The 24117-nt window shown below is 32.7% G+C and overlaps 1 protein-coding gene across 1 annotated transcript; it reads right to left on the bottom strand.

Moving 5' to 3' along the window:
* Positions 1 to 1372: 1372 nt before the first annotated feature.
* Positions 1373 to 15383, bottom strand: LOC123702744 (facilitated trehalose transporter Tret1-like). Its single transcript, XM_045650531.1, has 7 exons — positions 15309 to 15383; positions 8058 to 8213; positions 6666 to 6748; positions 5298 to 5336; positions 4442 to 4602; positions 3713 to 3888; positions 1373 to 2664 (listed from the first exon to the last, which is right to left on the bottom strand). Coding segments are annotated over exons 1-7 (1551 nt in total). The 5' UTR covers positions 15310 to 15383; the 3' UTR covers positions 1373 to 1729.
* Positions 15384 to 24117: the final 8734 nt, after the last annotated feature.

Raw genomic sequence — 24117 nt, 5'->3', positions numbered from 1 at the left:
GGAAAGAGGAAACATAGAAAAGTATTTTACATATAGAAGGAAACATAAGTGGATACATAATAGTACAAGAATAAAAATTATATAAACGAAAACTGAAATTTATACAGCTTTTAAGGAATCATGTAGTAAGATAAATTCTAGATGTTTATGAATGGAATTGTGTGTGACACGACTTCCTTTTTAACCGACGAACCCTAAAATGATGTAAGATTTTCAATTCAACAATGATATATTTATAAGAGAAACTAGCTATGAGAATGGCTTTTTTCGTAAAATCGGTATATTTAATCGGGTTTTTTAATTTAAGCCGGGTCCAGACAGGTGAAACGTAACATGAAATGTAACATTCTGCCTTTCATTGCATGTTCGCTGCAAGCGTGGGCGCATAGCGCGCTCTTAACGCGCATTCACTACGAACCTCCCGTAGTCGTGTTCCTTGCCCCTTTGTGTTCGTCGAAAAACCGACAAATCACGGATCGCTCCGCGCGCGGCTTGTAATGCTCGTAGCATGCGCGTGTAATGCACATTTCGCGCGCGTAAGAACTCCAAACTATGAGAAATTGTTACAAAGTGTGTTACCTTTCATGATACATTGCAGCAATGTGAATTCTTTCATTGCATGTTACATTTCATGTTACGTTTCACCAGTCTGGACCCGGCAAAACACGAACGATTTAAAAAAAAATTCATGAATTTTTTTCAATCGTTCGAAATGCTTTTGTGTTAAATACAGAATACACTAATTTTGTTTTTAGTTAGTTCTCTATACTTTTAAGTAGTTGTTAGTTAGACAGAAGTTCTCTATATGTAAAAGTAAATCAATTCAGCAAATCAGTGTCACTAATAGAAAGTATAGTTTCAGAAGTTTCCGAAATAAAAGGGTAAGGAACAAAACATTCGGGTTAGACGTGTCTGCAATACAAAGAGGGATAATTTAGTTACTGCTAACTTTTATTTCAAAGTATTTATTCTGTGTCTAGAATAAACTTACAAATTTGTCTTTTGTCTTTTCAGTTTTAGTACAGTTAAGTAGTTAGGTTATGTGTTGTGTGGGTGTGGATTCGATCTTGACGATAATAAATAGGGTATTTTTGTTTGACTGTTCATTTATCTATACTAATATTATAAAACTGAAGAGTTTATTTGTTTGTACGCGCTAATCTCAGGAACTAATGGTCCGATCTGAAAAATTATTTCGTTGTTAGATAGCCCACTTATCCAGGAAAGCCATAGGCTATATACACACGGGTGAAACAGCGAAGCGCAGTTAGTGTATAGTCCGTTAGGAGTCTAGAAACCATATATAAATAATACGTACTAACTACTAAGAGATGGACTATATTAGTAGGGTCAAAATAAAAACACCTATAGGTAATTTTAAAAGTATATTTATGAAATAATAAATAAATAAGTCACATACTATAAAATTACGTATAACTTATACGTATATCCTATCTTATTCATATATTTTATATGATATCATTAAAAAATAATTTTTGAAATAGCTCCATAGTCGTATGTAATTTTTGATATAGTTCTTAAGTAATAAATAAATTATTTGCTTGTACGAAATCATGACACACCTTAAAATATATCCCCTAAATAATTCATATATATTCTAAGCGTATACTATTTCTTAATATCAAAGCATTGAACATAAACCTCTACTAGTTACTTCAAATTTTTCACTCAAATACTGATACTACTTTTACCTCAATTAACTTAAAATTCAGTGTTCTACAACAGTTTCTACTTCTATGACATGTCTATGCCGTTTCCGCTTGTGTATTCCATCAAATTCATTTTGTATCTCCTCCAGCGTTCTTCCTTGAGTTTCTGGTACGAAAAAGTATACAAAAATAGTCCCTATTAGGCTGGTAACTGCGAAGTGCCACAGCGCCCAACCTGGGCTCACTAATTGCACCAAGTTTTGGTACAACTTTGTCACACCAAACGCTAAGAACCAATGAAAACCAGCCGTGATGGCCGTGGCACGCCGCCTCACATTTGGAGCAAAAATTTCTCGTAACATCAACCAGGGAATCGGTCCAACACCTACCGCATACACAGATACAAACATACATAACGTGAATAACGGCACCCAAGTGTTATTGGCTGAGAGATTCGATGCTTTCAAGTGATAATACATCGCTAACGTACCTAAACTTAATGCCATTGCCGTGAACGAGATCAGTAATAAAACCCGCCGTCTAACCTTCTTGAGAAACATCGTCGAGAAATAAGTAGAGGATACAAGACAAAAACCCAAAATTATAGCTGCACTAGGTGGGTTCAACGAAATCGCGAACGTTTTAAAAATCTTCTCAGCGTAAAACAATATAGGATATATCCCGCTCATCTGTTGAAATATCATCAGACCAAACGACACGACCAACGCTTTAATCGTAGTCCTCGTACCGAACAACTTCCTGAAGGTCACTTTATTCTTGCCGTAATTCCTTATATATTCTTTGAGCGACTTTATCTCTGCGTCGATATCATTATCAATGCCCCTGAAGTACCGTAAGGCGGTCTTGGCCTCGCCGAATTTGCCTTGCGACATGAGATACGCGGGTGACTCCGGGAGGAAGAGGAACGCAACGAAAAAGCCCACGGGAATACTGGCGCAGAGGAATGATAGCCACGATGTGCTCTGGACCATACCTGAAAAGAAATTGGGTTTAGTTGTGTGTGGAATATTAATGCTTATATCTTATACACATTATAATATTTACGTTGTTTGCCTTTTTTATTCAATCGGCTGAATTTGTCTTGGCTTGACTAGGTAAGTACTAAATACTTATATTTATAAATTGTGAAATCTACTTAACGATTTACACGAACGGCATTGAATAGGACGATTTTATAGATAAATAATTAACTTAAACTGTATAAAAAGCAACCCAATGATTAAAATTAAATAATTTTCTCAAGTAATACAAACTATGACCCCAACCTTATATCATTGCGTCTGCCAACGGATTGTACAATGTACATGTTCAAGGCAGTGTGAAATTTTAATAAACGTAAAATATTTTTCAGCGTTTTCCCTGTTATAATATTATGTTATATACAAAAGAACCAGTTTTTGTGAGGATGATCAAGAAACGTATCCTCCCTTATGACGTAGCGAAGTATTCATCCAACAAAATTTCAATCTAAGAGAGGCAAACGGTACCATTAGAAAAATAATTAAACATGCAAATTACGTAACACATTTATGATTTAAACCAGAGGGTCCTCGTAAAGATGTCACGAACATTCGCACGCAAAATTTTATACAATTGTGTTTGAAATTTATGTGTGAATCGAGTCTTATTAGCGGTTTGACCACGTAGAATTTGTTTATGACATTACAAATACAAGAATATTATATGTCTTCACATGTCATATTATTAATGTGTTAATCTGCAGCATAATCTATCTTTGTAAGTATAATACGGAAACGATTAATTTTCTTGTGAAGAAATGGCATATTTAGAGATTCAGTTGTTAATTTTGTGTTTTTGTTAAATAAGTATTTTCGTTATACCTAAAGTTTATCTGAACTACTGAGAAATTTTCAATATTATTCGATAGATTTCATACTGTGTTAAACTTGACTATTCAAGAATGTAATAATTTTTACTTCCTTCTAACGGCTTTCTACATAAACTATTATTGTAGAAAAAAAAATGAAACTAATATAACAGTATTATTCGTTTTTACTTACCAATAATATATCCAAACAGGATGCCACACGCAAAATGTACATGGAAGAAGTTAGCGAGCGCTGGCAGTATGTGTTTCTCAGATATGTCCTCTACGTAGGGCGGTATTGCTACGCTGAACGCGCCAACCGCTACGCCGCTCACAAAGCGGCCTACGTAGAGCCCGTAGACGTTTGGACTGTCGACAATATTAATACAATAGTATTTTAATTGGCATGAATGTATCAGATATGACCTCTACATAGGGTGGTATTGCTACGCTGAACGCGCCGACCGCTACGCCGCTTACGAAGCGGCCTACGTAGAGCCCGTAGACGTTTGGACTGTTAACATTTTTAATAGAATATTTTAATAGGCATGTATGTATCAGATATTATGTCCTCTACATAGGGTGGTATTGCTACGCTGAACGCGGCAACCGCTACGCCGCTTACGAAACGGCCTACGTAGAGCCCGTAGACGTTAATACTGTTGACAATACTTTTAATTAACGTGTCACAAAATTAATAATATTTTTAATGATACAAAGTATTTAATAACATAGATTATGGCCATCAAATACGTATTAAACATAAGCATAATGATCATATTTGGACCCTAAGTAAACTTTTTATAATTACGGCAACGGCTTATTAATAATTTCAAATATGTCGTATTTAGAATCAGCATTTCTATTCATTTTGTTTGTCTTTTGACGATTTCAGAATGTTTTGAATAAGACAGAATATTACCTGGAAGCCACAAGAATCCACGAAACAACCAAGGGCAAAGCAAGATATAACAGCGTCTTCTTCCTCCCAAAGTATTCTGATATGAGACCAGACGGAACAGCTCCAAATAATGCGCCCAAGCAGAGAAGAGAGGCTACCCAAGAGGCTTCTGATTCTGTTAACTGCAATAAAATAATTGAATGCTAAAGTACGTAATACATCTATACTAATATTATAAAGAGGAAAACTTTGTTTGTTTGTTTGTTTGATTGTAATGAATAGGCTCATAAACTACTGGACCGATTTAAAAAAAATCTTTCACCACCCGAAAGCTACATGATCCACGAGGAATAAAGGCTAAAAATAACCTTATTTTCTAATAACTCAGCCCCGGGAATCACAGACACAATAGAAAATCTATTGTGTCGTGGTCAGATCGGACCGCTCGGGGCTCAATGGGTAGCAGTTCATTTTTACCATAATTTTTCCAGATTACTTGATAGAGAAAATGTAAAAACATTTTATTATAAAGTTGTTCCATTAACAATAGTAAAACCAAATTTAATTGTAAATTATAACCACTTGTTATAACTAAGCTAACACCTTTGGTATTTATTACAAAATAAGGTAAGTATGTGGTTTCGCCACGCTTCACTAAAATGTCGGTGACACCAAAGTTTCGACCCTACCTGACATCACTCAATATTAATAAGGCTTTCCAGGATCCTAAAGATAGGATAATTAACATTAATTATTATATACTAATTTATTATTGAATATTGAAATGTCTCCTGGCTAATTGCTAAAGCCAATAAGTCTAAAATATTTAGACTACAGTTGAGATATTCATAATTAAACTATATTTATCTCTACTTACCGAAATTTTTGTATGGGTTCCATTATTCGCTGGTTGTGTCTGAAAAAAAGATACGAGTGTTATAATGCAATCCATACTAATATTATAAATGCGAAAGTAACTCTGTCTGTCTGTTACTCAATCACGCCTAAACCAATTTGCATTAAATTTGGTAAGGAGATATTTTGATACCCGAGAAAGGACATAGGCTACCTTTTATTGCGAAATATGTACCTCGGGCGAAGCCGGGGCAGACCACTAGTAAGGAATAATTATAAATGTTAGCAAATAATATAATGCTATTTTCATATACTAAAATGTTTAACAGACACGAAATTACTATATCTATATTACTGTAGGATTCGCTAAAGTTTACTATAATAAATACTTATAAGGACTAGCCAAAATACCTATTAATAACAAACACACATTAAAAGCTTTATAACCGTACTAGCTGTGCCCTGTGGTTTTAGCGTGATGATATATAGACCTCCGCCTTCTTCGATAAATGGGCTATCTAACAACGAAAGAATTTTTCAAATCGGACTAGTAGTTCCCGAGATTAGCGCGTTCAAACAAACAAACTCTTCAGCTTTATTATAGTACTAGCGGTCCGCCCCGGCTTCTCCCGTGGTACATTTTTACGTTTTCTCTCCATAAGAACCATCCTCGTACTTCAAGAAATGTTATAAAAAAAGCATTAACGAAATCGGTTCAGTAGTTCCCGAGATTAGCGCGTTCAAACAAACAAACTCTTCAGCTTTATTATAGTATAGATTATAAACAGGTACAACCTAAAAACAATATACGTCACCATAAACTTGTAACCAATCTAACACCCACAGAACGTCCTATAGTTATTAACCACAAATCCAAGAGATTTCGTACCCCAAATAGTTGTTGCATGGTTTAATTAATACCAAAACACATTTCAACGGTTATACCAAGTTGGTAACCGAGGTTTTGACTGGATTATGAAGGATATAAACTTTCCAACTTTAAGATATACTTGGGTTTCTATTAGATGTCTCGGTTTTGGTAAGTTAGATGGTTGATATATCTTGGTAAAGGAAAAAGTATGAGTTCTTGTGTTATGTTATTGCTTTAAAGCAGAGACATTTATTATTTTGTTTTAAAGGAAGGTAACGATATTACTTATATTATTTTCAGTATACACAGCAAACAAGAAATATTATTAATTTGAGACTTCATTGTTCAATAATTAAATCATTAAAATGTAGTTTCCTGTGGGTACTGCAAAATTTCATTGAAGAAACCCTGTAGTAAGTCTTCATGCTTCCAATTTCCACCCGAGAACTAGTAATCTCAACCATAAACTTTACATGTCAAGAATTTTATTTTATTTCACTAATAATATGTTTTTCTTACCTCAAATTGTCCAGATATCATCAAAGGCAAGGCAGATGAAGACCAGGCGACACACACTCCAGATGCGAAGGCTCCGAGATTTACTGCAAATATTTTTTTCATTGTATAATTATCGACATTGTATTTTTTTATAATACATGGTCTATCCTAAAAAATTGTTTTTTTTTTTTATTCAACTCTCTTTAACAATAAAAAAATTGGTGAAGAAGGTTATTTACAAATAACAATATGAAAAACCGTTAAGCTATCTATGTCGATCGATATCTGTAACGTATAGATATAATAGGTACTAGAAATAGTTTTACATATTTTGTCAGTGTTAAAGTACTTTAATGAATTACCTAATAAAGAATTCTTATTCATAAAATTAATAAATAAATAAAATCTTTGTTGCTTTAAGAATATGGAAACTACATTTTAAAAGTTTAAAATTTAACATAGTACGTATCACAGGTTCTTAATCTATACTAATATTATAAAGCTGAAGAGTTTGTTTGTTTGTTTGTTTGTTTGTTTGTTTGTTTGAACGCGCTAATCTCGGGAACTACTGGTCCGATTTAAAAAATTCTTTCGGTGTTAGAAAGCTCATTTATCGAGGAAGGTTAGGAAGCCTATGCTATATATCACCACGCTACGACCAACAGGAGCGGAGCCACGGGGGTAAAACCGCGGGGAGCAGCTAGTAGAATATAATTGTAAAATTCATTGTTCACGCACTAGGTCCTGCGGGACCAAAAGACGATTAACAATATAATAGAGCGACATAGGACCTTCTTAATGTCTCTAATCAAGCTATAGACAAGTTTCATTATATCCACTAATCTATTATGTGGATACATAAACCACGAGGCCCACTCAAAGGGTTGCGTGAAGAAACTTTCCGTTAGTTACACACAACACCACATCACTGCAATGTTGTTTATCTTGTCTGTTTGTTAAACAACACTATTATAAAATTGTTTCTGTGATACTAGGCGAACCATGTAACTTTGTCTGCTGTTTAAGAGCTAAGAGGTTTATGCAACAATCTTCATTGCTACTCTTTTAGTTCATAGTGAGATGTCATGTAGCCTATAATCTGCCTCGATAAAATGTATAATATGAAATACAAATATGTATTCCAACTAAACTGGCGTGTTCAAACTACATTCTAAGATCAATGGCAGCAGAGCATCAATGAAAAACGTTACAACAGAAAACTATCTTTCTGTCTTTCTTTCAAAACCGCTCTTGTACTAGAGCACACGTCTCAAACATTTTTTCATTCAACTAGACTTCAATTTAATATTAACCATCGGCTAGGAAAGCAGTATCCACATAAAAAAGCCGACATGAAACTTTGTAGTTTCCCTTTTAAACATGTCATACAACACCAATAAATATTGTACACACCTATCCCAGTAGCAATATATTGAGTAGTGATACCCGAAGTATCTCGCTTAATATCAGGAACTGTCTCCAGCCTCCGCAGCACTTTGGAGTGACCATTCTTATTGTCTTCTGTATGAGATACACCAGCTTCTGCGTCCAGGTTTGATGGCTCGTCCACTAGAAGAAGAAATAAGGTAAAGAAGCCAGTATTGCTAAAGCCTAATGTTATGATGAAAAATTAATAAATTACATAGGTCTATGCGATAAAGTACATCAAAAGAAACAGTTATTAGGTGCTAGTTAAAAACAGGAGCCTATGTAATTTCTGCAAGAAAAAAAAACAAAAGTTTATCTCGTTTCAAAAATGTTCAGAATTAAGTCTAATTAGTTTCGACAAATTAAAAAAAGCATCTATCGTTTTTGCAATTTTTTTAACACATTTTTTTTACTCGTACCCATAATAGAATTTAGTTCAATTATAATTGGAATATCGATTTTTTCCAACCAACTTTAGCTAAAGCGAAGTGATCTTCTACAATCAAAACTCTGAAATCAACCGCAGCCAATTCAGATGAGCCATTTAGAACTAATCGAAATATTGATTGATTCAATTTCCATCATAAATTATTATAAACTTCAATGAAAGTGTACTAAGCCGTACTTTTCCTTATCTTTTAATAAATACATATTAATATAATAATATAAGCTTTTATTTCCTTACTTTTACAAAAATTTACACTTTATCTTAATACTAAATACTTTATATAATAAAAAAAAAATCTTAAAAGTAATATAATTATGTTTATTGTTAGTAATGTTTTAGCTATTCTATGTTAGTATTTATCTTATTCTTCTATATTGTAAGGACCGCTTTGTGCGGTGAAAGCCTCCTCCAAAATTTTCCATTTCTGTCTATCATTAGCCAGTTTTATCCATTGATTCCCCGCTACATCAACAATGTCATCTTGCCACCTTTTATAGGGTCTGCCTCTTTTTCGGCTCCTGTCCGCTAAAAACCAGTTTGTAATGATCGTTGACCATCTTTCATCCTTTTGCCTTTGGTTGTGTCCTGCCCATCTCCATTTTAATCGAAGAACATGATTACCGACGTCATTCGCTTTTGTTACTTTCCTTATTGATGTATTTTTTATATGATCTTTTAATCGAATATTCATGTAGCTTCTTTCAATTCCTCGTTGGCAGACTCTTAATTGGTTAAGAGATTTTTTGGTCAGCGGCCAGGTTTGGCATGCGTAAGTAAGACATGGTAACAAGCAGCTGTTCATGGCCTTTGTCTTCAAGCGTACTGGTATCGGTCCTTTAAATATGTCTTTCATAGACCAGTACTTGTTCCATGTCATAGATATTCTTCTTGATATCTCTCTCTCTGTGCAGGACTTAAATGAAATAAGGTGACCCAGATATATGTACTCATCTGTATATTTCAGTTCTTTTGTGTCTACATATAAAGGTATTTTTTGTCTGTTTGTCATAATTTGTGTTTTGTCGTAGTTGATTTCTAATCCTGCATTTCTGCTATGTTCACTGAGAGTGGTTAACATTGACTGAAGCTGAATCGGGCATTCTGATAGTAACACTATATCATCTGCGAACCGTAAGTGGGACAAGTATTTTCCATTTATTCTTAAGCCTTTGTCTGCCCAATCAAGTTTCCTAAAGATGTTTTCAAGTACTGCAATGAACAATTTTGGTGAGAGTGGGTCCCCTTGTTTAACACCACGTTCTATTGGGAAGGGTAAACCATTTGTGTCCAACTTTATCCTTGCATAGTTTTCTCTATATATTTCTTTTAGAAGATTGATGTAGCCAGCCTCTAAACCCTGTGCTTGAAGAGCTTCCCACATAGAGTCATGAAATATAGAGTCAAAGGCTTTTGAGTAATCTATGAATAATATGTATAGGGGTCTGTTATATTCCACGCATTTCTCAATAACTATTTTTAATGTAAATATATGATCTACTGTAGAGAATTTTGACATAAATCCAGCTTGCTCTACCGGTTGGCTCTCATCTATTGTATGGCTTATGCGTCGTAATAGGGTAGATGCGAAAACTTTATAGATACATGATATTAGGCTTATTGGTCTGTAGTTAGATATTAGTTTTGGACTTCCTTTTTTATATATTAAGACTATTTCAGACTCCTTCCACTGATTTGGTATTGCATTTTGTGAGAGGATTAGATTGAATAAATTTGTTAGTGTCTTGACCATCATATAAGAACCTGCTTTTATCATCTCATTGGTAATTCCATCTGCACCGGGACTCTTGTCGGATTTTAGATTTTTAATTGCTTGCTCTACTTCTTCATGTAAAAAGATAGGTATTGGATCGTTATTCAAGTAGGTAGTGTACGAATCAAACTTGGATGGTATGGTCTTAGTTTTGTATAAGTCTCTGTAGTACTGTGTGGCTAGATCCAGTATTCCTGATCGATTAAAGACTAAGGATCCTGAGTGATGGGTAAGTTGTGATAGTAAATCTTTTTTAATTTCAAGTGATTTATATGCTTTTTTGACACCTCCTGTCTTTTCCAAAAAGGTCTCCAAGGTCTTTATTCTAAGTTCCTTATCGTTGCTTTTTATTTTTCTTTTTATTGTCTTGTAAAGTTGGCTAATTCTCTTTTTTTCTATTTTTGTCTTGTTTTCTGTATTTCTAAGGTTGTGTAATTCTTTCTTCATGTTAATTATTTCGTCTGTCATTACAGTTTCAATTCTTCTTTCGCATATTCGTGAATTTCGTTCTAGTGAATTTTTTATTTCATTTATTAAGGTGTTATAAAAGTCCTGAACACTAATATTATTATTAGGGATATTGAGTGATAAAATGTTGTTTTTAAAATTTTTGAAGTTGAGCTTTGAAGAACTCGTGTTATTGAAATGAGCACGGGTTAATTTTTTTCTTCTGCCAAGATCAAGTGTTATTCTTATGATTCGGTGATCACTTGGATGTATAAATTTACTAAGTACGTTGTAGTTTTCGATAATTTCAGGACAGTTGGTAGCTATGTAGTCGATTTCATTTTTCGTTCTTCCATTTGGGGCTAGCCAAGTCCATCTAAGTCTCTCAGGTTTTTTAAAAAGTGTGTTTACTATTTTAAGTTTATACCTCAAACATAAATTTATGAACATTTGTCCTCTTTTGTTACGCTTGCCATACCCAAAGCTGCCCATGACAAGATGTTCGTATGAGTTGGTCTGACCAATCTTAGCATTCATATCTCCCATTAAAATTATCTTATTGGGACATTTCTCTATAGCTATGTCCAGATCATTGTAGAAGTTTTTTATTTCCGTCTCGCTGCAGCTTTCGGTCGGCGCGTAGACTTGTATTAGGGAAAAGGAAGTGTGGTATATATCTACATGTAGAATTGCAACTCTGTCTGATATAGGTTGGAACTCTTTAACTTTTGTATTTGAACTTTTTTTGACTAAAAATCCTATTCCTTTCTGTCCCTTTATCATGCCGTAGTAATATAAAACGTAGTTTCTTCTCTGTTCAATTTTTAATCCTTCTCTTCTAACTTCGCAAATTCCGATTATGTCCCAATTAATAGACGACAAAGCAAATTCAAGCTCTAGTATTCTTGTTTCATTAGCTAATGATCTTAGATTAAATGTGGCTATATAATATTTTTGTTTTATTGGAGGGTGAGAGTCTACTGCCCCCGCGGTGACAAGCCGTTGTGGGGGAGGAATGTGTTTTATTTTATGATTTTGTTTCTTAATATATTTTGTGGATGAATAGGTGGTACTAGTTTGTTTCTTTTGGAGGAGGGATATTGGCTATTCGTTGTCTGAGTTAGATTGTACGGTATCTGAATAATTATTTTGATTGTTTTGTTTATAGAAGAAATTGCTTAATTGACTTTGATGTCCTGTTACTTTGTTCTTTTTAGCCAGATGACCTTTGGATGTTGATGGTTCTGTATTTTGTGTTGTATTGGATTGGATGTTATGTTTTGGATTTGGCGGTGTGATTTCTAGTTCCCGTTTTTTTTGTTTGTTTTGTTCCATATTTTTATCGAGCTGGTGTTGTGGGGTCTTATGGGGATGCACTATTAGTTTGTCATGTCGAATATAAGCATTGTTTCCCTTCTCTTTTTCTTTTGCTAACTGTTCTTGTAGTTTCTTACGAGCGTCTAACACTTGTGGAGGATAGTCTTGTTTAATGTACATTCCGTGGTTTTTTAAATTATGTTTATGCTTTAATACGGCGAGTTTTTTGCCGAAGGTTGTAAATGAAACTATTATTGGTCTTATTTTATTTTCTTTTTTGCTTCCCATACGTCTAACCATTTCTAGATCTCTGTTTTCACAATTCAAAGCCAAATCCTTGTTGATTATTTTTAGAACAGAATTCTCCAAATCTTCGTAGGACTTTTCCCGTTCCTCAACGCCAAAAAATATTAAGTTTCTGTATCTTATATGCTTCTCTAATGCCAGTAGTCTTCTATCTGATTCAGTGTTGTGTAATTTAATGTCCTCTATTTCCTTTTTTATGACGTCAAACTTTTTATCCATATTAGTGTTAATGTTTTCTGTAATTCTTGTTTCTAATGACTTTAAAGATTCGTTTGAGTCTTTTCTTATATCTGCTCTCAATTGATTTAATAATTTTTGTATATCAGACATTTTTAGACAGTTCTTTTACAATTTTAATATTTTATGCTTTAACACTAATGAAATTTTTATATCTGCGCCCTCTTGTGTACGTATGTTAAACTAGTTGAAGATATTATTCTGTAGTATCGATAGATTCAGTTAGTTCCGCCTGTTGCCGAAAGGTGGCTAAAATTGTTTCTTTGTAATGGACGATAGATGTCTCTAATTAACGACTTTGATTGTTGTTTACGTCGATAATGACAGCTGATATCAAAAGTATTCAAATATCTGTCAATGTTGTGAAAAATAACCGTTCCGTTAAATAATTATTTTCTAAACACTGTATTTTTATGTTAAGTGGTTGTGTGTCCATATAGATACCACTATAAATGCTCCTGGATTGTTTGGATTTATTGTTTTTCACTTCATTGAGGTATGTCCGTGAATTGTCCAACTTTATATCACTGTTCACTTTGTCCCAAACTGTGGTCCCAACTGTATGATAGTTTATCTCACTGGATTTAAGAGTATAGTTAGCACAAACGATATACACACTAATTGGATAAGTATAGATTAATTTAGTCTTAGTTTTAGCACTGTTTTACTATTAAATTTATTTTTTAAGCAATTTATAACGCCGATCAGATGTTTACGTGACGGTAGCGCCACCTATGTGTATATACATATTATATATTGTTTATACTTATTACTTTATAACCCATGACCTACCTTACATAATCAAACGGCATTTATAAGCAAGTTATCTTTTGTTTATTTTGAAATAATTAAATAAAAATGTACTCAATTCAATTGCAACTGCAAGGGCAAAAGATAATTTTTATCGAGAAAAAGTGAATTCGAATATTAATTAAGTATTGGGTGAATCTACTTTTTACTATAGCAATATGCGCGTTAATTTTTTTTTTATGAAATTAAACCCTACTCATAGTTTTTGAAGTGAAACTTCTTTAGGCGCGTTTAGAGTAGAATTTCAATAAAATTTCAGGTCGTGTCATGGCAATGCCGTCACGTCATGCGACGATATTGGTATCTTTGAATAGTCGTTTCACTTCTGACACGTGTGCTCGGCACACTGGCTCTTTTTTATTATACATGATAGCGATTATTAATACATAGTAGGCATGCATTATATTGTATGCATGCATGCTATGTTGGCTTTTCAGGGGCATATTAAATGAACCAAACCAAAGGTTTATTTAATAGACAAAATAAAAGATAAATGTAAACAATGAACGTGTTTGTTCATCTGTCACGCGAAATCTATGAAACGGATTTGATTGAAATTTTGTATTCTTAATATCGAATATTTGTATTAGGTATTTTTTAATGTTACATAATAATTAAAAATATATTAAACGTGTACAACGACCCTCAAATATCTATTTTATCTACAAAACAAAGTCATGCGACATTATGTACAATAAAAACAATTATGTTTTCTAATCTTGATCTTTGAACTCTATGACGAAAGACAAGGTCTATCAATAAAAAAATTGTTGACTTTCTTAATCCTGAAATGATGTGAAATCGGTTAATTATAATAATTATTAAATTATAGAAAATTATTTTATTTTTGTTAATCATAAAAATTGTTTGGTTAGCTCGATATCATATAGTTATTAAGAGTGATTTCCATCAATACACATAATATAAAATTAAAACTAATCGATTTTTATTTAAGTTAATGTCTGTAATGTAAAACAATTTATTTAACAAAAAATGCAAGTATCACTAGATGTTTTATTCCGTTAAATTGTATGTTTGTACTTGCATATCACAAAAACTTATTCACATTCTAAGACGTAGTACTACAGTTATGTATCTTATAGTCTAACTTAGATCTAGTCCAAGTTTCATGTTGATATGTCGCCTAGAAGTCTAGTTTTTGGGAGATAAAATCTCCTCGTGCGACGAAAACAAGAAACTAGTATAATTATAGTATGTAAATTATTATTTCTCAAGCTTGACAATAATAATTCTTATATTTACTGAACTATGTGTCTTGACGATAACATTTAACACTGAAAACTAATATATACGTACTATATTATTATGTTTTATTTAGTAAAAAAGCCAAAAACAAATATAATAAAAATAACTATTATGAAATAAAATACCGAAATTATGAAGATTGGGTTGAATATTGTGAATAAGTTTTGTAACATCATAAAATATTTATTAACGAAAAATATAATAAGATCATCATAATTTTCAGCTTGATAAAAACTTGATTCAAAGACAATCAGTGTCGTTCCGTTGATAAAATAAATCATAAAAAATATTAAAAAACGAGTTTTTTAAATTTCACAATGACATGATATAATTTAATCTGATCGTCTCGGATCTATTTCTAATGACAATCCCAAAGGATATCAGATATCCTAACAGATTCTCTAAATATCAATTTAAAGAAGAAACTATTTTATTTAAAACAACTACATAAAGTACGTATCAACTATCAATTAATGCAAATATACCTAATTTATTTAAATATAAATAATTATTTTGTAATGGCACGCTTCCTAAACTCTTATAATATCACATACGATAAAAAGTAATTTCTACTAAAGATTGTTCCCAACAAAACATCTGAACAACGTGTAAAAAAAACAAAATTGGTACATACTTTTCTCCTGACTGGCACAAAAAATAACCTATATGTTTGCCACTTAAAGAACTGTGATTAACTACACCATGTAATCATTTTATCTGCCTCTCAAGCAGTCAGGGGTACTCAAATACGGTCCAAAGATTTAAATCTTTATATATAAAGATTGTCGTGTCGCATTGATATAGTTACTCTAAAACAGTTTGTCCAATTCTCATGTAATTTTGTGAGCCTATGGGTAGGTCTGAGAATTGGTCAACATCTATTTTTCATATCCCTAAGTGATAAGTGTAAGGCAGAACAACGATTGCCGGGGCAGCTAGTATTAGGCCGCTTTTCCACCAGGGAAGAACGAGGATGCGTTTCAAGGAATGTGTTTTTAAAGAACACATCCCTCGCAACGCTTTCTCGCATATCGCTTGTGGAAAAGCACCCTTAAGATGAAATTTATGGGAGATAATGTATTTGGTGTGAGCGGAATTATAATAAGAAGGGATTTATTATTAAGCATATCTTTACGCCTTATGAAACGTCGGATCTCGTGTGAATTGATGATTCGCTTTAGGGATAAATTGCTTGTAACATGTTGAGTTTTACTTTTAGTTTTAATATTAGACTCTACGATATTTGCTCTCTTTTTATTTGTATTAATCTTAGTCGATTCTTGCGTTAAAAAAAATGTGTGCGTGTACTAGAGTACACACATAAGGAGTGAAACTTAGGGATAAGACAAAGTTGGCGCGTAACGCAAAAATGTCACGCCTATGGCGTAACGCAAAAATGTCACGCCTACGGCGTAACACAAAAATGTCACGCCAACAGCGTAACGCAAAAATGTTACACTAAATTTTTGTCCAACCCCGATAAAGAAGTTTCACTTCAATAAAAAATGTGTGCGTGTTCTAGTGTACACACGTAAGAATTGAAGCTTCTCTATGACCTTATTTTTCAAAAAATAATTTACTATAATATATGCAACTTTACAGAAATACGCGTGGTAGGGATAAGAAAAAGATGGCGCGTAACGGAAAAATGTCAGGCGTAACGAATGTTACACTAAATTTTTCTCCAACCTCGATAAAGAAGTTTCACATCAAATCATACTTTCACATAATATGAAAAAACAAATTTGTTCCACTAAAAGTAAGATAGGTATCAAATACCTGATATATATTTGATACCTTTATAATGGTTTAATTTTGCAGTTTTTTGGAGAGTTAAACCCAACAGAAAGAAAGAAAGAAAGAAAAAACATTTATTTCAAGGACAATTAAAAACAAAAACATTTAGATAATAAACCAGAACAAAAAACTTAAAACATAAAAAGCAAATATACATTACAATTATTTAACAAAGTATAACTTAGAAAAGAGAAAAAAAAAGGAGACAAAAAATTACACCAAATTAGTACGGTAGAGTGTCCTTGAAAAAGGGTTACCAACTCAACAGAACAGATAAAAACCAACAGAACAAGCAACAGAAATGATAAAAAAAACTTAAAAAAAATTCATTGACCTTCGACAAATAAAAACTTTAATTTTAAACTTCTTTTTCCATCAATATTCTATCAACAATACAAACACGTATCAAAATTTAGATTTAAAAATACTACAATAGAAATTGATAACGTTAGATGGAATAGTTAATCGAATTACAATCACAATCAACAAGTGATGGCTCTTGTTTGCTATTGGCTGACCTAAGGCGGAGTGTACATTGGATTTTAATAATAGGAGGGTAGAAATAAGAAACGTATCTATTTGTGAAATTTTTTATTGAAACGAAATGTTATTCCTCTTATATTAAAAAAGAGCAGATGCCGAGCACACGTGTTAGAAGTGATTTCTTTTGGCAAGATTCAAAGATAACATAATCGTCGCATTACTCCATGACGTGATGGCATTGTCATGACGTGACCTTGAAATTTATAAAATGACGCGCCTAAAGAAGTTTTACTTGAAAAACTGTATTCTGTATCAGAAAATTAACTTTTTGAATATAAATTTCTGAACCCAACGTAACATTACTCTTTAAAATAGAACTTAGTAAGTAGTAGTGGTAGTAGTAAGTTAAAAAAAACGACGTGTGTCACTCGGGGACTGCCGCGGTAAAGCTATTGCATGCTATGCCTTCAAGCCACACCTCCGCCCGTCCCCGTGGGGAGCGTGAGGTATTTTCGTTACGGAATTTCTCGCCGTCCCCGCGCTCAAGGCCCGCGATAGAAGCTATACAGCTTAAAATGTATGACATAAATTTTCGACGTTTCGAGTTAAGGATCTGTGTTACTATTTCATACCATAATTAGTTTTTAAAAATTTCAGTTAAACTTATTCACTCTGTTAAAACATTTTCATTTCATTTCCTTTTGACGCAAGTGCTGTGATAGCTAAGTTTTATTTTTCTCCTTACAGCTAGCAGCTTTTGAACAAAAAATCTAGAATTTAAAATTATAATACGTCTTAAACCAGTAATAACTGTTTTAATGAGTACATTTATATTTCTACTATCCTTCCGCACGCTGCTTCGTCCTGCTTAAAGCTAATAGATCATAATTATACCTATTTAAACCTTCCCTTGAACTCTATCTATTAAAAAACTCCATCAAAATCTGTTGCGTAATTTTAAAGATCTAAGCATACAGACTCACAGATGGCTGAAAGAGAATTAATCTTATAAAGAATCAGGAATTTACAACATAAGTTGAATAATACTATTTTTATTGATACCGTGTTAAAATTAGAGTTTTTAAATGCAATTTTTAACACATGTTTATTAAAGTTTAGATTTCTACCAGTCCGATGTACAACTAGCTTAAACTAACATCAAATACTTCGAACATAATCAATACAAGTATGCATGTTCTAGATTGTTTTGATATACATACATACATTTGTATTGTATTCTAAATGTATAGGAGGATTTGCTTTGAGCAATACTGCGTGGGCGTTACAATTAAGTGGTTGATAGAAAACCTATTTAAGTCGACGTAGAAATCTATACTAATATTATAAAGCTGAAGAGTTTGTTTGTTTGTTTGAACGCACTAATCTCGGGAACTACTGGTCCGATTTGAAAAATTCTTTCGGTGTTAGATAGCCCATTTATCGAGGAAGGTAATAGGCTATATTTCATCACGCTTCGGGCAACAGGAGTGGAGCCACGGGGGTGAAAACGCGCGGAGCAGCTAGTAATTTAATAAAGTGAGAGTATGCTTAGCCCAAGCCTTTGCCAAATACATAATATGTAGGTATTTACTAGCTGCGTCCCGCGGTTTCATCCGCATTGCTTCGCTCCTATTGGTCTTAGCGTGATGATATATAGCCTAAAGCTTTCCTCGATAAATGGGCTATCTAACACCGAAATAATTTTTCAAATCGGACCAGTAGTTACTGAGCGATTAGCGCGATCAAACAAACAAACAAACTCTTCAGCTTTATAATATTAAGTAGGTATAGATGTATTCGGTCCAAAAAGGTACAGATTAAATATTATCAATGTCAATGGACAGAGTTTCTTTAAAACATTGCTAAATGTTTTGTCTTAAATCACAAATTGAAAATTTTAAAATATTTAATAGAAAATATTATCTAAATATTTATTTAACCCTGTTTTTATATTCATATATCTATTTAATTGATTTATAGATATTTATTCGTTTCTTGTTTTTATTTGGAATCAAAAAAAATATATAAAAATTCTTAGTCAATTTGCACGTAGTTAGAATTATAATAATAAATTATTATAATACTAAAATTAAAAATATTATAAGAACCTAGCTTGACAAACCCTGCATCAGATAACCTTTCAACCATGTCACAACCCTATTTGGCGCTAAGCTGACAAAAACACCCACCATGCACACACAAACGTTAATTAGTACACGCCATAATCACCCCTATCTCTAACTAACATAGACTATAATCCCATGAAGCATTATATCTGTAATCAGCGGTATGTACAGACGTGATTGCTTGTATTTTTTATGTGACTGATAAGACTGTTTGTCTACTAGAGATTCATAGAATCTTCACTGCATTTAGATAAATAAATTACATGTTTAATATTTATCAATGACTACACCCTAATTTGATTGATTGATGCTTCCGCTACGCGGCGTATTCAATAGACGGCGTAAATAAACATTAATCAAGTCTATTTTTTATAATTAGTTTTTTTTTGATCTCGTTACTTTTTGTCCTACTCTACGCTCTTTTCGTCTAGAACAAAACACAAAAAATGATAACTTATACCTACTACAAGAGATTGACTCGTTATATAACTATACTAATTATATTTAGAGCTGAATAATTTGTTTGTTTGAACGCGCTAATCTCGGGAACTACTGGTCTGATTTGAAAAATTCTTCAAATTCTTCGGCTATATATAATTTATCATCACGCTAAGACCAACAGGAGCGGAGTCACGCGGGTGAAACAGCGCGGCACACTCGTTATATAATATGTAGTATAATATGTGTGTCTGTCTGTAACGAGGTAACGACTGAACTAGTAAATCAATTTGGATGAAATTTGGTAAACCGAATAGATAAAAAAAGCTGCTTCATGTTCTACACCAGCGAAGGTGAAAACTGAATCTTATGTTAATTAATAGATAACTGAATAAACAATAACTATACTTTACTCCACACTTCAAATTGTAACAAGCAACTTATAAGATCTTGTAGTAAGATTATTTATATAAAAACCCACGAAAGAAACATTTTTTCGTAAGATATAGAACAAGGGTAGCACGATAAGATACCTAATGATGGATTATGAAGGCGGTATGGCTGATAAGAATTAGCTGATTTTACCAATATTTTTCAACATTGTTTGGCTTGTGGTAATATTTTTTGTTCCTGAAATATTATGGAGTACTAGATTTCCGCCCGCGGCTTCGCCCACGTTTGCAAAGGAAAACCCGCATAGTTCCCGTTCCCGTGGGATTTCCGGGATAAAAACTATCCTACGTGTTAATCCAAGTTACCCTCTATATGTGTGCTAAATTTCATTGTAATCGGTTCAGTAGTTTTTACGTGAAAGAGTAACAAACATCAATACATCCATACAAACTTTCGCATTTATAATATTAGTAGGATGAAAATTGAAACCAGACTTATCGATGAATTAATATTTGTCAGCTTGTACATGTGTGTATACACCCACACACATATAGGTAAACGTATTAATGTTCTTTTTAAAATAATATTTTAATGGAATGCAATTGTTGTCGTTTTACTCGAAAACGGCTGCATAAAAAGGAATGAATTATGTCGTGGCGAGCGTCACGTACACCATTGTTATTACGAGAAAGACACACGCCCACACATACACACACATCCACAGACAATGGATTGCTAATAAAAAAATTGGGTATAGCTTAACTAGAGAAAATATGTAAACGTTAAAAGGTAAGTGCGTTATTTAATTTACGTAGAGCTTTATAATTTAGAGTCTATTTACTGTTTCTATATGTAACTTTTTTATGTACTATTATTATTGTAATATTTTAAACTAGCTTACGCCCTCGACTCCGTCCGAGCGGAAAAATTAAGAAAAATTAAGATTTTTTTTTTACGTATTTTTCCGGGATAAAAAGTATCCTATTTTACGCCCAGGATAATAAGGTATAATTATACCAAGTTTCATCGAAATCGAACCGTTAGTTTGTACGTGATGCCTTCACATACAGACAGACAGACAGACAGAAAGACAGACAGACAGAAAGACAAAAATTTATTTAATTACATATTTGGGTTTGGTATCGATCCAGTTACACCCCTTGCTATTTATTTTTTCAATATTTTCAATGTACAGAATTGACCCTTCTACAGATTAATTATATTATGTATAGATATTCTACCAAGATCCCCTTGTTCTATTACCTATATCTAAGATGAATGTTTAGATCTTCAGCCTGAGTATTGAATACCAAACAATGGATGCAACATGAATCAATTTTAAGTATTAAAGGAGATAGTAACTACGATTGTAATTCTAACAATAACATATTAATTTCATTAATTTACAATTTGCTTTTTCACGAAATAATATAACCGTAAAAAAATTCATAAGGGTGAAGGCAAATTTTAATAAAACGTTTTAATATCGATTATCCCGGAATTAGGGACGCTTGAGAAAATTATTGAAGAATGATTGTCGATAATTCTAATGGTGTTTTAATATAAACTGAGATGAAAAGCTTTTTTATATTAGTTCAGTAGGCTCTTGAGAAATGTAAGAATTTGGTAATACAAAAAAGAGATAAAGCTTTCAAACAAAAATCTGTAAAAAAAGTTAAAAAGATATAGTAACCAAATAAAATGGTTTCACGATAATGTGCTGTAAAATGAAATAGAAAATGAAACTTAAAATGTGTTCAAAACGCGGAGATGTAGGTAGATTATAGTTACAAGCCTTTGAATATTGTGTCAAAATTTGAGCTTAGGTAATGTATGCAAAGCTTTTAGAGTCATTATAGCGTGCACAAAGCAACTTCACTACAACATAGTATAAAACAAAGTAGCTTTCTCTGTCCCTATATCCCTTTGTATGCTCAAATCTTTAAAACTACCCAACGGATTTTGATGTGGTTCTCTTTAATAGATAGGGTGATTCAAGAGGAAGGTTTTAGTATATAATTTATTAGGTTTTAGGCAAAGCGGGCGAAGCCGCAGGCGGTAAGCTAGTTTATTATAAAAAATAGTTCTAGTATTGAATATATAGCCTGTCTGCATATAATGCTTTCACGATTAAATGACGACACCGTTTTGGATGAATTTTGGAATGGAAATAGTTGAAAATACACTCGAGGTTTTCAACTGTTTCTATTCGATAAAACCACGAGGCAAGTAGCATATAATTATAAGTCATTATAACGTATTTTAACAAAAAACTAATCCACATTCAAATTCACAGGAGAAACTTTAGAACGAACCGGAAGGTACTAGATTTCAAATAAAAAAATTAACATCAAAATCAGTTCACCCATTCGAAAGTTCTATAGTCTAATAACGAACTTCCTCCTTTTTTTGTAGTCGGTTGAAAGTACTTCCTATGTTCCATATAGAATCTATACTAATATTATAAAGCTGAAGAGTTTGTTTGTTTGAACGCGCTAATTTCAGGAACTACTGGTCCGATTTGAAAAATTCTTTCCGAATTCCGTGTTAGATAGCCCATTTTTCGGGGAAGGTTATAGGCTACATATCATCAAGCTATGATCAACAGAAGTGGAAGGGTAAAACCGCAGAGCACAGCTAGGATAACATAAAGATGGATCCATACCTCGCTTGTCAGAAATCCTGGGCCACCAACAAATGAGCACTTTCATGTTGACAGCACTACAGAACGACTAACAATGGTTCGCTATCAACATTCGACATCCTTCCATGTGATAAATTATCGCCATTTTTTGTTTGGCTGTTTATTTTTGTGGAATAGATGAGTTGAGTATCGAAAAAGACCTTTCTAAATTAGTAGTTATTATAATTATTAGCGGTTTGTATTCTATTATGATTAAAAAGAGGATCACGTTCATTTATTAAATACCAAATTTCAATCAAATAGGTTCAGTGGTTTAGGCGTGTAAAAGATTACAGATTTAATTTCAAGGATACACCAAGGAATATCTATTTGTGTACATGCGTTTGTGTGCGTGAAGATTTTATGTGTGTGTGTTTGCAGTTTGTACGCAACTATGATACAATTTGCGAATTAATGTATGCGTGTGTGTGTGTGTATCTATGCGATTGTGTGCATGTTTGCGTATATACTTGCATTGTGTTATTTTTATATTTATTTAACAATTTGATCTTAAAATCACCTTCCACAATGAATGGCAGATACGATGCTAATCGAATGTTTAGTCTAATATCTGAGCCTTGGCCCCGAAGAGATAACGGTGCATTTCCGTTCACAATAAACATACTAGAAATTATTATATAACAAACAGATATTAAATCTAATATATAAATTAAAATTAAGTATCAAAAAGTGTGAATTTATTATTGGTAAACAGTTCATAAGTTATGTCAGGTATATTCTGTAGATTATATATTTGTATTTAACACAAAAAATGATCGTACTTTAACTAATCATAACATTTATTTTATTTATAAATCATTATATTGAACAATGTTTATTTTAAACTTCTTATTAATTTGATAATTCTACTAAATATACATACCCTGGTTTATAAAGTTTTGAACCAAAGAACTAATCAGATTTTTTCAGTTTCAGTTTTCATCTGAGTCAGGAGATTTCTTAATAAAATTAATAAAAACAAATTCGCTTAATGATTCAGAGGGAATTGCAGCCGGTGCACTTTGGGAGGGCAATTAGGAGGAATTTTTAATTTTCTTTTTACAATTCTTTAAAATACTGAATAAGTAGACAGGAAATGATTCAATTATTATTTTTTAACCCGCAGTGCTCCGCTCCTGTTGGTTTCAGTGAGATGATATATAGCCATGAAATATATTATGAAACAACCATGTCCATATACGTCATCTTCTGCATCCTGTCATATCCTATCCTACTAATATTATAAATGCAAAAGTTTGTGAGGATGGATGTGTGTGTGTATGTTTGTTACTCTTTCACGCAAATACTACTGAACCGATTACACACATAGAGGATAACTTGAATTAATACATAGGATAGGATAGGTCTTATCCCGGAAATCCCACGGGAACGGGAACTATGCGTATTTTCCTTTGGCATTACTGGAAGATTATGATACGAAAAATGAAAAAGATTAGAATAATGATCATATTAAGTTATAATTACATAAGTATTTGTATTATCTTTTATTAAAATGTTTAAAA

This window comes from Colias croceus, chromosome 24 (assembly GCF_905220415.1).
Source record: "Colias croceus chromosome 24, ilColCroc2.1".
NCBI classification, from domain to species: domain Eukaryota; kingdom Metazoa; phylum Arthropoda; class Insecta; order Lepidoptera; family Pieridae; genus Colias; species Colias croceus.
Note: the sequence above shows the minus strand (reverse complement) of the source record. Positions and strands in the feature narration are given on the sequence as shown.